Source organism: Pygocentrus nattereri, chromosome 1 (assembly GCF_015220715.1).
Source record: "Pygocentrus nattereri isolate fPygNat1 chromosome 1, fPygNat1.pri, whole genome shotgun sequence".
NCBI classification, from domain to species: Eukaryota; Metazoa; Chordata; class Actinopteri; order Characiformes; family Serrasalmidae; genus Pygocentrus; species Pygocentrus nattereri.
The window spans coordinates 10,402,540-10,418,682 of NC_051211.1; the positions used below are offsets into that span (position 1 = coordinate 10,402,540).

The 16,143-nt window shown below is 40.8% G+C and overlaps 1 protein-coding gene across 1 annotated transcript in view; it reads left to right on the plus strand.

The window, feature by feature from the left end:
* col5a3a (collagen, type V, alpha 3a) overlaps window positions 1-16,143 on the plus strand; it is a 146,908-nt gene that overhangs the window by 17,669 nt on the left and 113,096 nt on the right. The window contains exons 2-4 of the mRNA XM_037543870.1: window positions 5,999-6,166; window positions 8,744-8,960; window positions 13,904-14,066. Coding sequence (XP_037399767.1) covers window positions 5,999-6,166; window positions 8,744-8,960; window positions 13,904-14,066 — 548 coding nt within the window. The remainder of the gene's footprint in view (window positions 1-5,998; window positions 6,167-8,743; window positions 8,961-13,903; window positions 14,067-16,143) is intronic.

A 16,143-nucleotide genomic window follows, 5' to 3' on the forward strand; every position in this document is an offset into this window, starting at 1 on the left:
TAAGTCTTTACAAAGTTCTCAGCTATTTTAAGATAATGTAATGATGCAGAGCTGGTGGATCTGGCAGTCTGGCTTTCAGCAGTCAGTTGTTTAGTCTGAAAAAATGAATGTGCTGGTCCTCTTAGTGAAAAGAAGGCTTGTAACTTAATTTATAGACATTAATCACATTAAAATCCCAATCATAATATTGGACAGACAAATCGCAATCAGATATTTCCCCCCAAATTGTTCAGGCCCAATATAAATCCTCCCAATCACACAAATGAACTTCTTAAACAATAAATGTATAGACAAGAAGATTCATGGTTTGGGGGAGACTACTTCATGTGTTATTAGCAGTGTCAGAGTCTGCTCAGTTAGCAACATAGTACTCCACAGTTTCCATCATTAGGCCTACACTGTGGATTATAAGGCTGCTCCGACTTCTAGACACCTTAGGAAAGCAAGCTTTGCACTGAGCTCTGTATTTAACCCACCATCAGCCACTAGCTTACATTACAGGATTTGACTTACACGACTGTCAAACATTTTCCCCGCCAGATTGATGTGAATTAAAACAGCCATCATAAACGGTCCTGCTTTAGACGATGTGCGGGAGTGTTGGCATATGCGCGTGAGACCGTGGGTGTGAAGTGGATTGCTCTCTTTGGAAAGAGCCCTGCAATTGTTGTATTTACAGGCGTCATTTATTACTTCGTATCAAAGTGGGGCTCTGTGTGAAGCACCTTTAAATCAATACCTGATGTTTTCCATTGTGTGGCAGCCTGGCTTTTTTCCCTCACATCTCCCGCTATTTAGTCTGTTGCCATGCCTTGCGTCGCTCTGCGCTCAGGCCCTGAATAAAAGGCATCTGCTAAGCAAATAAATAATGCCATAAAAATCCAGCAGTGTTTTGCCAGCCAGCAATGACCTGGCATGGGTAAACTCTTCCCACATGTTCAGTCAACACAGGGGAGAAAGGAAGACTAAGGGAGAGTGGGGGAGAGGAGAGGGTAGATTAGAATTAGGGTCATCATTTCTGTCGTCAAATGCTTTAGATGCCAAAGCCTGCCCAGTAGGGCTGCATGAAATATCAATGAAAAAATATTGATGTTTACACTGGAGCTGTCGCTATTGATTACATTATTTATTGAGTATTGAGTATTTTGACCATAAATCACATAAAAACTAAAGGACAGTAAGGAATCATGCATTTTCTTTCAAATATTCCACAATACTTTATTGGCCTTTAAATGGGGTAAAAATGCATATAAATGGGCATCCACACTAATGTAGTGGGGTATATACACAGGCAAATGGCATCAGTATAAGTTTAATATGGTACACTATACACTGTTAGAAATAAAGGTACTATGCAGGTACATGATTCATTCATCAAGGTAAAAACAATGTAAGTGTACCCTCAAAGGTGCATCAGCGGTTTAAAGGTCCAACTGTGTACCTTAAATAAGTTTGTCCTTGTGGAAAAGTAGACATTTGTATCTTTTCATAAACTAATGTTAATAAAATAAAAAGCCTGGAGGCGAGGCGGGGTGTGTGGAGTCAGTACAATTTAGAGAATATAATTTCAATGGATTATGGTAGTTATGTTCCCTGACTAAAGGTACTGAGATGCACCCCTGAGGGTTCCACCACAGTGACAAAAAGGGTACTGCCCCAGTGACAGTGTCCTACCTTTTTTTCTAAGATCGTAGGCAAATCTATCACTATGACAGTAACCATTAGTTGATTTACATGAGACTGCATTCTGTTTTTAGTGTCACACCCAATCCACGTCTGTGCATATTAGGAATAATTGACTCTGTGTTTAGCTGGTTTTCTGTGTGAGAAAAATAAACGTTACTTCAGAAAACACACTGGTTATCTGAAATGTCCCAAACCTCATATGTTTGTCCTGTGTACATTTTCCCCTATTTTCATGAGGTTGTTTACATGCTGCAAGGAATCTAACACTCCTGTACACCAAAATGATGTTGCAAGAATTCGACATTGTTATTTAACAACAGCAGCTGCTCAAACTGTACAGTATTACGGCCAAAGCAACTTAACCAGGACAGATGACGACGTGCGCTGGTTTGGGTGTTTTGTTGTTGTTGCCAATCCTGTGATGTCAAATCTGTGTACAGACTCATTAACAACTTCAAAATTCAGAGGACCTGTGTGGCAAAACACGGCGTCTTTGAAACATTTTCGCTTTCCACAGCACTCAGTAGCAGCCATTTTCAAAATCGGCCTTCGAATTTTCTGACTTTCTGCTGACTTTGCTTAACTCAGATATGTATGTCTGTTCCACATGAACAAAATATATGACCTCAACTCAGTTCTTGCCAAAAGTGAGTAAACTGAATGAAAAATTGTGTCGTTGCATCAGGATTTACTGTATTTATGTGGAGCCAGTGTACAAGTTCAGATCAAGTAAAGTCAGAAGCGTAATATGGACACAAATTCAGATTTCGCCAGAAGGGCTTAATGATTTGGGAGACGTACCTAATTGTGATTGTTGGGCAAACATTGTGATTGTGATGTAATTGTGATTATTTTCTATTAATCAAGCTCCAGGCCTTCTTTACAGCACATCCATTTTTTCCAAGGCTAAATATAGTGTGTCAGACCTTATTAGGCTTGATTTCTTAAAAACGTAAATTGTATTAAGACAACATTGAATAAGCAGGATATTATTATGTTTGCAGCTCTTGCGATTTGAAAATGTTGCTCTTTCTAATTGCTAATTGTTATAAAAATGATGCAGTGCCTTTATGTGCTGCAGTGCTTTCTGCTGTCTTACTTGATCACCTCTAGTACACGTTCACACTTGATATACAAGTGAATGCACTTATGTAAATGAACTAAACTAGATTAAGAGACCCTTATCAGTCCCACAACGATGAAATTTCGCCTCCACATTTAACCCATCCATGAAGTGAAACACCACACACACTAGTGGGCAGTGAGCACACTTGCCCGGAGCAGTGGGCAGCCCTATCCACAGCGCCCAGGGAGCAGTTGGGGGTTAGGTGTCTTGCTCAAGGACACCTCAGTCATGTACTGTCGGCTCTGGGGATCGAACCGGTGACCTTCCAGTCACAAGGCTGGTTCCCTAACCTCCAGCCCATGACTGCCCCTAAATATTATTGTTATTGCATTAAATTGGCTGATAGTATGTTTTACTTGTATTGACATCCTTTATTTAAGCCCAGATTTTAGCCCAGGTTTAGGTCCTTAAGCTATAGAGTATATGTGGGAAAAGTTACTGTATGTGTTCACAGTGCATGAAAGGATTGTGGGGGTCCCTAAGAAGGCACAGTTAACTCACCTCTCCAGACACCAGTGCACTAGTGTGTCCATCATGCTCAGTTTCTTACTGTATAAGAGAGCAGTAGGAGAATTTATGTGCATTATCATGATGCAATCTGCCAACTTATCACTGCCGTAAACATCAATCTATTTCACTTAATTGTGTAAAAGTGATCACCCTAATTTCTGCATATATTTCCAGCAACATATTTAAAAATTAACTAGTTAATACGTAATGTGGCATGATAAAAAGGTCAAGATGGCTTATGTGAATATTGCAACCACTAGTATAGCAAAGGCTAATATTACTATTAACATTTTGCTGTTGAAACAAAGCATTACATCTCCAAAAAACCTGCATTTAGAAAGAAGAGAAAAGCTTTCTAAGCTTTCAGCGTGAGTTCCTGTAAATAGTGTTCTAAGCCTTTTTGGACCATTTCTATTGATCCATTCATCATCATTTCCTTCTGTCTGTGTCCCGAAGGCACGCTAGCAGCAATGTGTGATTTATTTAGGTGCAGAAAAGTGATCGTAGCTGTGTCCGAGTGGTGGTCCCAGGGCACACAGAGCTTTAGAGGCCTCATAAAAGTGTTTCCTCATGAATGGGCTTTACACTAGAGTAAACAGAGGTGGGAGAGGATGCTGGCAGGGGGAGGAGAGGAGACGACACTCTGATTGAAAAGAGGGCCCCAGACAGGTGTCAGGTGTGGCTTAACTATCATCGGGCTAGACCGTGCCATAACTATATCCCATAATGATAGTCGCGGCTAGCCACCTGCAGGCCTAACTTTAACGCAGACGCGCCTTTGAGCTTGCAGAGAATGGGAGGCATGTGCACTTAGGAGTGTCGAATACATTGATGAATCATGGTGTGTCACTCTGAATGTGTCAACTTTAGAGTGTTAGAATCATTATGCTTGATTATTTGTATTATTTGTATATTAAATTTATTCTAATGTTCATTAAAGCAGGCACTCATTCTTGCCTATTTTGGGTTTTTTTAAATGGTAAAACTCTAATTTCCAGCCCAGTTGTGCTCACTGACAGAGCAGTGGGCGAGCAGGCCTTTGGGGTGGAGGCACAGAAGGGTGAAGTACACAATTTATGGTTAGTGTTAGCTCTGCAGCATCTAACAGTAGGCTGTAATCACTGGCCATCACAGTTTATTGGCCCTTATAGGTGGAGTAGTCAATATTTTACTGCCTTACCATTACAAATAACCTGGACTTTACACATTGTCATCAACACAAGGCTACTATATGCCTGAAAAACCTGTTAGGCTGTGTTTATAGGGGCAGTCATTTCATAGATACTTAGAATATAGATACATAGAATAAGAAACTAGTCTTTTGATGAAGTATTTGAAGGTGGAAGGAACTTTTGAAAAATAATAACTGATTTGGAGTACATTTTTGGGGGGCGGGTTTTATGATTTTTATTTTTTATTATCTGGTGAATGCAGAAGGAAGGTGATAGGGTCATGCTATGAAGTTGAATATTGTATTGCAGCTTGCAGTTTCCACTGTCTGAAATGCCATATTGGAATGCTAGTTTCCTGGGAACTGTGGAATTCAAGGCAAAATCTGGAAGACCAAGAAAACTCAGATTTAACTACTTACAGTAACTGAACAGTACCACTTACATGCTGTTTTAAACAGTTTGCTTCTTGATGTTTGCTTGTTTGCTTCTTTTCCACCAAATATCAACAAAATATGTAATTGTAATTGTCCAGTGGTGCCCAAACATCTGTGTACAACTGTAATTAGCAGGGCAATATTATAACCACTAGTTAGCATAGTGCAGAAGTTTATTTGAGTATAACTGTATAACTGCAAACTGTCATTACCAAGGAGAGAGTGGATAACTCAAATGACAGAAATAACTGTTTAGGTGTAATGCCGGGGAGCGAGGAGGCGGATGCATATGCGGAGATAAGGAACTTTTATTATGGACAAATCCAGGGTCATGGTCAAGACAGTCCAGGTTCAAATAGCCAACACGAACAGAATGATAGTTAGACATGAACAGAAACATGGAATCCAAACAATGCCAAAACGTCAAACTGCAAGCAGTACATACAAACAGCACTCTTACCTAAGTTTAGTAAGTCTTTTTATAGGCTAAAAGCATGCAATATTTGTAATATTATAAAGTAAAATTACTGTCTTTTATGTTTGTCTTTGACCGAGGTAAGGGGTACATAGTAATGATGGCATGGTTGTATTTATTAGCCTATAGATCAGTCCAGTAGTCCAGATTGATTTACACTATAGGGATTCCCAGTGGCTGCATAATACATTTTTGCAGTGCATGCTGGGTATTGTAGTAGCAGAATATTGATGAACGAAAACATGAAAACAGTATAAAATCATGAATTGTGTGAAATCAGAGAGGCTGATTTGCCTGACATGACAAATAACACATTAAGCTAGTTTAGGCCGGAATGCATCATTAAGATAAGGGTTAGAGTGAGTATTGGACTCAGGCTTAGGGAAATGTCAGTTAAAAACATGGTGAGCATTTACAAAGTATCTACAGTGGATCATCAAAATGAAGTGCTACCCATAATTCAATACAGGTGGACAAGCAATGACTTGGCCTTGTAAAATTCCCGATCAAAATCAGCTGTATTATTTGGAAAGGGCAGTACTTGTTGGTGTGTGTGAAATTCTAACATTGCTCCCATCTGATCTGCTGTGTCCAGCCAATCTGATCAATGTCCTGCGCTCACTGGAGCTGTCTGACCACATGGAGGGCGTGTCTGTGGAGGTGGGGCTGTGCCCCCGCAGGAAGGACTCAGAAGGAGCAGACATGGCATTCAGGATAGACAAAAAGATTCAGCTCAGTGCTCCCACCAAGCAGCTCTTCCCAGGTATGTGCTCACACAGCATGAACAGACTACATAATGTATAGTTTCTGATTCAGCTGAATTGTCCATTTAGTGGCATTGCATTTATGTTGGTCCCTGTTTTAAAATAAAACACTCCAGGAATAAAGATGAAAGCAACATCCGAATAAACTAACACCCGTAATTAAAAGCAGATTTAAGAAAGTATATACCTGACTGTAAGTGCAAGTGCGCTACCAAATGGTTGTATTTCATTTTAAAGTAGTCATTTGGCAAAAAATATCAAATTTACAAAGTTTTTTCCTTAGCCTAAATGTACTTAATCATCGAGACATGTTTGGTACATTTGCATTGGCGCTATGAGGATAATGTACAATGGAAGGCAAAGGTTTTGGCTAAATGTTAATGCAGTTACTTTTTCTTTGATGGACTTCAAAAATAAAAAAAGAAAAATAATAATTACGGCATTTGGACATCCTTCCATTTGTGAAGTCACAGAACTTCATCAGGCCTTTTTTGACTCATTATGACTGATTAAGAATTGCCATTAGAAATTGTCAGCTGATGATAATTCCAGAGAGTAATACATTCCCTGACTCATCAAACCTTGTCCTAACACTCAACAACCATGAGCTTCTCAATGCAACTGGTTGAGAATCTAAAAATGAAGCTATCCAACGCCTACAAAGAATTCAAAGCTAGAAAATGAGACTAAAGCACTTCCAGCTTGAAATTTACACTGTCTGAAATGGCAGTTAATGGGAACTTGGGAAATCGATGCAAGATCTGGAAGACCAAGAAAACTCTCAGATTGAACTACTTGTATCATGAGCTAAAAGGCAAAGCAAAACCCCCATATGACCGCCCAAGGATATGCAGCATACGTAGCTGCGGATTAACATTTAAAGGGAAATGTTATTTTTAATTTGTTTGCTGCATAGGTTGGTTAGTGTAGTGGTTAACACCTCTGCCTTCTACACTGTAGACTGGGGTTCAATCCCCACCTGGGCAAACACCCTACACTATACCAGTAAGAGTCCTTGGGCAAGACTCCTAACACCGCCTTGGCCTGCCTGTGTAAAATGATCAAATTGTAAGTCGCTCTGGATAAGAGTGTCAGCCAAATGCCGTAAATGTAAAATGTAGGTTATAGGGGTGCGGGAAAACTTGATTCTTAGATCCATCGCGATGCGGACGTGAACGATTCTGAATCGATTCACAAATGTTGAAAATCAATTTTCTACATATATAATTAATGTTGAGGGAAAGCAAAAGGCGGAACCTGGAAGTGCATAAGTGCAGCGCCTGGACAGTCTCTGAGGTGCACATAACAAAAACACCATTGGAAATTCGAAAGCTACAGCCACTTTCCTCCCGTCTCCGCCAGCAAACTTTTCCTTGGAAGTAGAACAGTTTCTTCTAAAACTCTCTCAACGTTCGACTGTTTTATGAGGCTGAAGTCGGTTCTTGAAGTCGCTCCAGCTTCTTGTTCGAATTTGAAAGAGAAGCTGACTTCATCTTCGCAACGTTTTAGTGTTTGACAGTCTCTCGTTGCAAATTGAACTTGCCTGGAAACCAGCTGCGCTGCTTATGAATGCGAATTATGCGCCGTTGCTAGGTGACCTGCAGTCTGAGTTTCAGTCGATGCGAAACAGGGCTTTCGCACTATGATGCACACGTCCGAAGGTATTTTACTGACACAGACTCTCTACAACGAGACCAAAACTTAAGCTATAAAATCACTAAAGAAAACGGGCAGGATGGCTGTAACCTGCTGCATGGACATCCAGCGCCTCTGGATCTTATTTCACCTTAACAGCGCATTTTATCGCAGATGAGTGGCAGCAGCGTCTCATGTGCTCCAAACATGCGCAGTGAATGAGCGCCTTCCGGTTCACTCACCACATCACTTCCATTTGTTTTATTAGTAAATATATTGGAAGTAAATTCATTATAGATCATTTGAAATACTTTGCTTTAAAAGTATCAAGTCCTGACACAGTGAGAAAATAGAAACCTGTATAGAAAAATAAATCCATAATCGTTTTATAATCGCATTGCAGCCTTCTGAATCATAATCGAATCGAATTGTGAGGTGCCTAGAGATTCCCACCCCTAATGGGTTATGCCCAAATGTCTATATTAATGTCAACATTATAACCAAATGTCAACATTATAACCACCAATTATCATAGTGCAGAAGTGTATTTGAGATATTGAGATCAAGTGTATGGTGACTCAGGCCTTTAGTTTGCATGATGCTGATTGGTGTACATTAGCTATCATTGCTTGTTAGCTATATTGGCCCCATAGTTCCAGTGTGAAACTAAAGAAGCAAATGTTGAACACTGAACATGTCTTGGCTCATCAAATACACTTGGGGTAGGGGGGGGTTATATAAATGAGATTTCTGCCAAACTACAGTTTAAAATTAAATTAGCAGAGAACAGATGTATGATTCACAATTCCTCTTACAGGCTGAAGTTAATTCACAGAGTAAGCAGATGTCCTGTGTGCTGGCGGCACGTGCTATGAACATATTTTCTGGGGGCTGGTGAATGAATGATGGTCCTAATCCTGTGGCTGTGTTCCCTGTGCTAGCAGACTCTGCTTTCCCTGAAGACTTCTCCCTGATGACCACAGTGCGGGCTAAGAAGAACACGCAGTTCTTTTTGCTGTCTATGTACGATGAGCATGGTGTGCAGCAGCTGGGTCTGGAACTGGGCCGATCTCCAGTGTTCCTCTATGAAGACCACAAGGGTCAGCCCACCCCTGACCTCTACCCCATCTTCAAGAAGATCAACTTGGCAGATGGAAAGTGAGTTCTGTAGCGCAAAGTGGTGTTTAAGTAATGGAGTTTTTAAAATAATGACACCAATATCAACAGACAAGCATGCTTATTAATAGTACATATGATTTTAGAAGAACTTGGATTGATTGACTATGAGAAGTGGGTTATATAGTCAGTTATTGTTGTTTTGATGGAGTTATAAAGTAACTAAAGTTATTAAAGTTATTATAACTAAAGCTCCGCCTACTTTTAAGACAACATCGTATACATTTTCATCTCTGTTGTCAGTAGCCCATGAACCCCACCACCAGCCCTTTCCCCTCCCTGTTCCTCGGCCCGACCTCTGTTAGTCACAGGGGGTCCAGCGTTCTAGCTTTTTCCACAGTGATCATTAAAAGGCGTTTTCTCTTTTTGTCTTTGTTGGAGAGCAAGCATTGCCCACTAGCAGCTCAACACAGAGTCAGAACATTTCACACATAGAGAGCCAAGTGTCCTAGTTAATGTTGTAACAGAATTACAGGAAACAAAAAATGATCAGATTACAATAATTCAAAATATCTGAGTTAATTTCCATTCTGCTGGCAGAATGACCACTAGGGGGGCCTGCAGAAAGAAGCTGCATGAGAAAATGCCCAAAACTCCAGCTCCAAGTTCTTAGAGTTCTGTTCTCTTTTACAGTTATACAGTCTCTTCTCAAAGCACGGCCATGTATTGAAGGCATGGTTCTAACTTGGAAACAATATATGCAAAATCTATGACTAGTGTGTAATTATGCATTTATAATACAACATGATACAGTACTCGTTTTCTATTTGGCATCGTGATACAATACAGTTTAGGTACAGAATTAGAAACAATATGCTACCACATTGTTCACATATATTATTATTTGGTAATTCACAGAATGTTTGTACTTGTTGAAGGGATAAAAGTTATTTTCTTACAATACTTAAACTAACTTAAAAAATGATATAAATAAACTTAAAAGATGTATGTTACATGTTGCACATATATTTGGCAACACGTGTTATTATGGCTCATAATAATAAAACCAAGTTTATTGTTGACCATAAGGCTAAACTGACCAAAAGGTTAAATTGTCAACTATACATCCACATCTCAAAATGTAATAAGCTGAACATTGCAGTTTCATTCATAATCCAATATTGTGTTTCTGTAGGTAGTGTGGGTAAAGTGCTGACTGAAATGACATCATCAGAAATGTAACTGTATTGAATTCACATCATGTATCGTCTGACAACTCCCGTATGGAAAAAGGCGAAAATTAACATGCATATCATAACACTGCTGGTAATTACATGATTGCATAATTACATAACTACACAATTAATTAGACTTACATGCTAATTACTTTATGTATCATCACATCCTGTTACTATGTTAGACATGCAAAATATCAATACTTCAGTACAGTACGTCATCAAATTTAAATAATATTAAAATAGTTCCTCCTCTTCTTCCAAACACAAATTATGAGTTAAAAGTTTTGAATCTGCACTTTGAACAGAATTTTGGCATGTTTTTTGTATGGGCCATGAATCGCTGTCAGGACAAAATCTTGTATGTCCATTTATGGAGATCATTTGGTCATTTTTTACATAATTTTAAACAGCTGCTTTTATATTATGTGGATATTTCATGATGAAGTGACTCAACAGATTTGGTCCAAAATTACTTACATAAACTTACTTATTTGCATATTACTTACATGTAGAAATGTTTTCCTAAAATCTTACTTTAAAAGTTTAAAATGTTTTTTTCTTATTTATGTAAAGTTACTATTTTGGAGATGTGAGGTTTTTTTTGTTTTTTAATAATTATGCCTTGTGAGATTTATGATCCCTTTCATGAAATCGATACCGGCTATGAAAATGTCTTGCATTGTATCACTAGCAGCTCCGTGCTAATATTGTGTCTGTTTGTTTCCTTATATGTTCTTCTGCCAGAGCTGTTTCATTCAGTCCACATGCTGTTATCATTCTTCTAGTCTAGTGTAATAGTTACTACACTGAGGCTGGAATTGGCTGTTTCAGGCTGCTTAGGAAAGCTCTTCTGCTTCTGGTTCTGTGTTTTGGTTTTGGTAAATAAACAGTGATTAGTGCACACAAACTACTCCTTGAATTGTTTTTCTGCATCCAAGTGGAGCACATGTGCAAAACCTAAACATACCATCTGTGATGAGCTCTTTATTTCAGTCTGGTGCCTGTGATTACTGAGAAATAGCAGGTATTTAATTTTTCATGTGCGTCTAAATAGCAGTCACATCTAATAACACCTTCAGAGACTGTTTTGGACCTATGAAACGTTCCACGGACTAAAAATGTAACGATGGGGAGCGATGTTGAGGCACAGACACATGTGCAGAGACAAGCGAGATTTATTATGGGCAAATCCAAAATCAGGGTCAAGACAGGCCAGGAACAAGTGACCAATATGTAGAGCAGGAGGGACAGACATAATGTAAATAAACAGGTACACAAACAAGAGGGCCGGAAGAAAAACAACATACATCAAACCTCAAACAAACAAACACCAAAGGCCAGCAAAGACATGGAGCAAACACAGGGCTTAAATACAACAGGGATGATGAGGGACAGGTGGAAACAATCAGGGGCGGAGTAACGAAACAAGGGGCCGGACTAGACAAAAAAAAAGCACGTGGACGATCAAAAAGTAAACAGAAAAAGCACATGGAGTAGTGGGAGGAGCCAACCGTGACAGATCCCCCCCACCTAGGTGCGCAGCTCTGAAGCGCACCAAACAAAAACAAACTCAGACACAAGAGACCAGAAACAGGCAGAACTAAACCAGGACAGAAGCCGGGACAGGACACGGGACAGGCACAGACACAGAAGCAGGAACGGGCACAGGAGCAGGAACGGGAATAGGAGCAGGGGCAGAAACGGGCACAGGAACAGAAGCCAAAGGCACAGAAGCAGGAACGGGCACAAACAGAAACAGGAGCCGAAATAGGAACAGAGACAAGAATGTGGAACAGGAGCAGACACAGATGGAGAACATGGAACGGAAGCCGGAGCAGGAACAGGCACAGAAACGGGAGACAACACCAGACACAGGAACAGAATGAGGACGAAACAAGTAGGGAGGACGAGGAGGCACAACAAAACGAGGGTGAACGAGAGACGAAAGGAGGAACAACAGGACGAGGGAAACAGGAACGCAAGACAGACCCATGCAAACGAGAGGGGAACAGGAACCAAGACGGACACAGGCGACTGGCGGCGGGTCTGGAGGCGTGGCGACTGGCGGTGGGTCCAGAGGTGCGGCGACTGGCGGTGGGTCCGGAGGTGCGGCCCCAGGATTAGGCTTGCCGTGGGGTGCGGCCACGGGAACAGGAACTTGGGCTGGGGACAGCTGCTCTAACCTGGAGGAACACGCAGACACAGGACCCTCTTGGCACTCGAGCTATAGGAAGATCGCAGTGGCGCTTGAGAACGAACCAAGAACCGTGTAAAGGGTTATCTGCAGGTTCCTTCCGTCTAGCCTCACCTTGCGCTGCAGGTCATTCCTCCCTGCAGCGTTGCTCAAGACGGGAAAACCCAAGGCGCTTACCTGAGCTCTCGTCGTCAGGACACTAGGCAGGATGGTCCTTTGCCTTCTTACAGGACCACTGAGACGCTCGTGTACCCCCAGCGGCAGGGGATTTTCTGTCTCTGGCTTGGTGGTGTTGGGAAATATCTAACTTGGGCTGCTTAAAAACAGCCGGAGTTTCGTCCCAACAGAACAACCACATACCGGAGTCTCGCTGCATCCTTTGGTGGCTGGTCTTTCGGTAATGATGGGGAGCGAGGTTGAGGCAGACGCATGTGCAGAGACAAGCGAGATTTATTATAGGCAAATCCAAAATCAGGGTCAAGACAGTCCAGGTTCAAATGACCAATACGTAGAGCAGGAGGGACAGACATGTAAATGTAAATAAACAGGTACACAAACAACAGGGCCAGAAAAAAAAGCAACATACATCAAACCTCAAACAACAAAGACAAGGAGCAAACACAGGGCTTATGTACAACAGGGATGATGAGGTACAGGTGGAAACAATCAGGGGTGGAGTCACGAAACAAGGGGCCGGACTAGACGAAAAAAATGCACATGGATGATCAAAATCCATCCATCCATCCATTTTCTAAGCCGCTTCTCCGTCAGGGTCGCGGGGGGGTTGCTGGAGCCTACCAGCAGTCTTCGGGCGGAAGGCAGGATACACCCTGGATGGGTCGCCAGTCCATCGCAGGGCAGACAGACAGACACAGACAGTCACTCACACACTCACACCTAGGGGCAATTTAGCACGTCGAATTGGCCTGACTGCATGTCTTTGGACTGTGGGAGGAAACCGGAGAACCCGGAGGAAACCCACGCAGACACAGGGAGAACATGCAAACTCCACACAGAGAGGACCCCGGTCACCCGGCCAGGGAATCGAACCCAGGCCCTCCTCGCTGTGAGGCGACAGCGCTACCCACCACGCCACCGTGCCGCCCGATGATCAAAATGTAAACAGAAAAAGCACATGGAGTAGTGGGAGGAGCCAACCATGACAAAAAACATATGGCACAGTCCTACAGTCTAAAAAGCATTTGTTCACACTGCGGTCATCCATAACTGACCCTCAGAGCCTTCGCAAAGTCATTGAGTCTTAATGACAGAGCAGAGCTTCGAGTAAAAGCTGCATGATATGGACAAAATACTACTATCATGATTATTTTGCCTCATATTTTGGTGATGATATACTAAATAATATAGAATCTATTAAGGGTAAAGGTTGGCCTGCATTAGTTTAAATCAAAATAATGAACTTTTGGTGGCTTACATTGATCAGTATCGGCCAATATCGAGAGAACAATTAACACACAATACATCTTTTGGCCTCCTGAGAGGAGCAGATCTTCTCTATTACCCTGGATAACCTGGTCATCCTCTCTCTTCAGGTGGCACAGGATAGCATACAGTGTGACGGGCAAGTCAGTCACGCTGTATCTGGACTGCAAGAAGGTCCAGACTGTGGAGCTGCTGCGTGGGGACAGACCTGTGGTCAGCACGGACGGGGTCACAGTGTTTGGGACACGACTGCTGGACGAGGAGGTGTTTGAGGTAACAGGAACAGTGCATGTTCACAGCACGGCAGATTTAAGCTAATGAAGAATCGATTAGCCAAGCCAGGTCTTGGATGAAAACTATGAATAATACTGGGTTGCCACAAGGAGAGGTTTTAAATTGATTAAATGAATAGGTTCATATACACAAAAACACTACTTATTGCATTATTATTTGTGTTTATTCTGATACTAGTGTTTTTTTTAAGCAAATAAACACTTATTGCTCAGATAAACAGCTTTTAAATTGTTATATTGGCAGGTGCCTAAAACACTTGCACATTAATGTATTTCAGCAAAGTAGCTTCTGTTTTCTGAACTTGGCATACAGCATGCCTCTGTTTTTATTTCTCACAGACTTGTTTTGTTGGTAGGTATTAAACTACATACAGCTGTTTGGCATAAACTGACATGTAGTGTTGTGGAGCATATCTGGGATTGGGACTGGATGACAATCTGAAGAGTTTATCAAATGATAGATGGGTTTGGCTTTCATGCACACACTGAGCTGCCAGGCTGTTAAGATAAAGAAAGAGATAACATACAGATTTAAACATACAGACTGAAATAATTTGTAGTTGAAATATGATTGTTGTTTGCTTAAAATTAGTGGTTGAAATAAAAAGCACTGAACTCTGTATTAAAATCTCCCTTATTAAATTTTTGTAGTGCTTGTGTTGGTATAAATGAGCCAAACTGAAGCTCTCTGAGGGTTTCAGGCTTGTTTAGGGTCCATTGTTTACACTGCTGGGATAGCATTTACTGTGTCAGAGAGCTGTTTGTTGACATTTCTGCTATGGATTACATGGAAGGGGAATTTTCTGTGTAATAAAATCCTTGAAGTGTACACTGTTAAAAATTAGAGGTTAGGTCAACTTTAAAGGACTATATTAAAAGATTACATGGCTTTTCTTAAGTTGACTCAACTTGACGCCACCAGAGTTCACACAAATCACACTTTGTAGTTGAGTCAAAAGTTCTCTTTTTTTTAGTTCTGCATCTCAGTCAGGTAAATAAAATGAACTTGGTTTTTATACTCAGCTTCCCAAAAGCCAGGAGTCTTTCCATCACACAATCCTGCTAGGCATTTTTTCGTCTTGGCCGCACTTATGGATGGCTAAACCTAGAGCACCTAAAACAACTCAGACTTTGTGTCTACAAATGTTTAATACATTGTAGAAAACATTTGTTGTTTTAACTTTAAAGCATGGCAGAGTCTCATGTGGTGCAGCTGTCTAGTAATTCTTCTCAAGCTGTAAAATGTGGTTCGTCATATCTACCTAAAAATATGACTTAATTTGGTAACAAGTACATTACCTAGTTTTATTCAACCTAAATAAATACTTTGAATGAATGTTTCTTTCTATCAAAGTCATTTTTAGTGTTGAATAAAACTAGTTCACTTGCTTGTTACCACATGAAGTTTTTTTCAGTGGACAAACCACTTTTTGCAGCGCAACAGGTTGTGAGTGTGAATCCCAGCGATACCCAAGAACTTGTAGAAGGGAGAATTCCCACTCTGTAATGTCTTCCGGTTTTCTCAAACGCTAGAGGGCGCTCTCGAGCGAGTCTAAAATGAATGGGTTGATATGGAGCACTCGAGCAAAATCATAGTTTATAAATGCTTCAACATTTTTGATGTAAAAGAATGCAATCATTTCCTGATCACAGAGCAGCATAAAACATTTTAACACTGCTGTTATGTTTTTAAAGCTTTCAAACTCGAGCTATATGAGTTTAAAAAGGTGCCTCATGTATGTCCTTGACATCAGTGAGTGCGAATAGCCAATGAGCTGCTCCACTCGCCAATCAATGATTGCTCTTTGGCAGTAATGCCTGCCTTCTGCTGCCCCAAATCCCTATGCTGTAGAAAAAAGGAAATATATATCGATAAGATTTCTTTGTTTTTTTAGTGAAATACATTCTTTTACTTTATAAAATTAAAGAGAAGTTCTGGGGAAGTGATTAAAAACTGTTTTAACTTTTCATTTTTAATGGATGAGTTTCACTCCCATTCATTGAGGACTCCCTCATGAGCGCCCTCTACTGTTTAGCAGTAATGTTTGTGATATAAC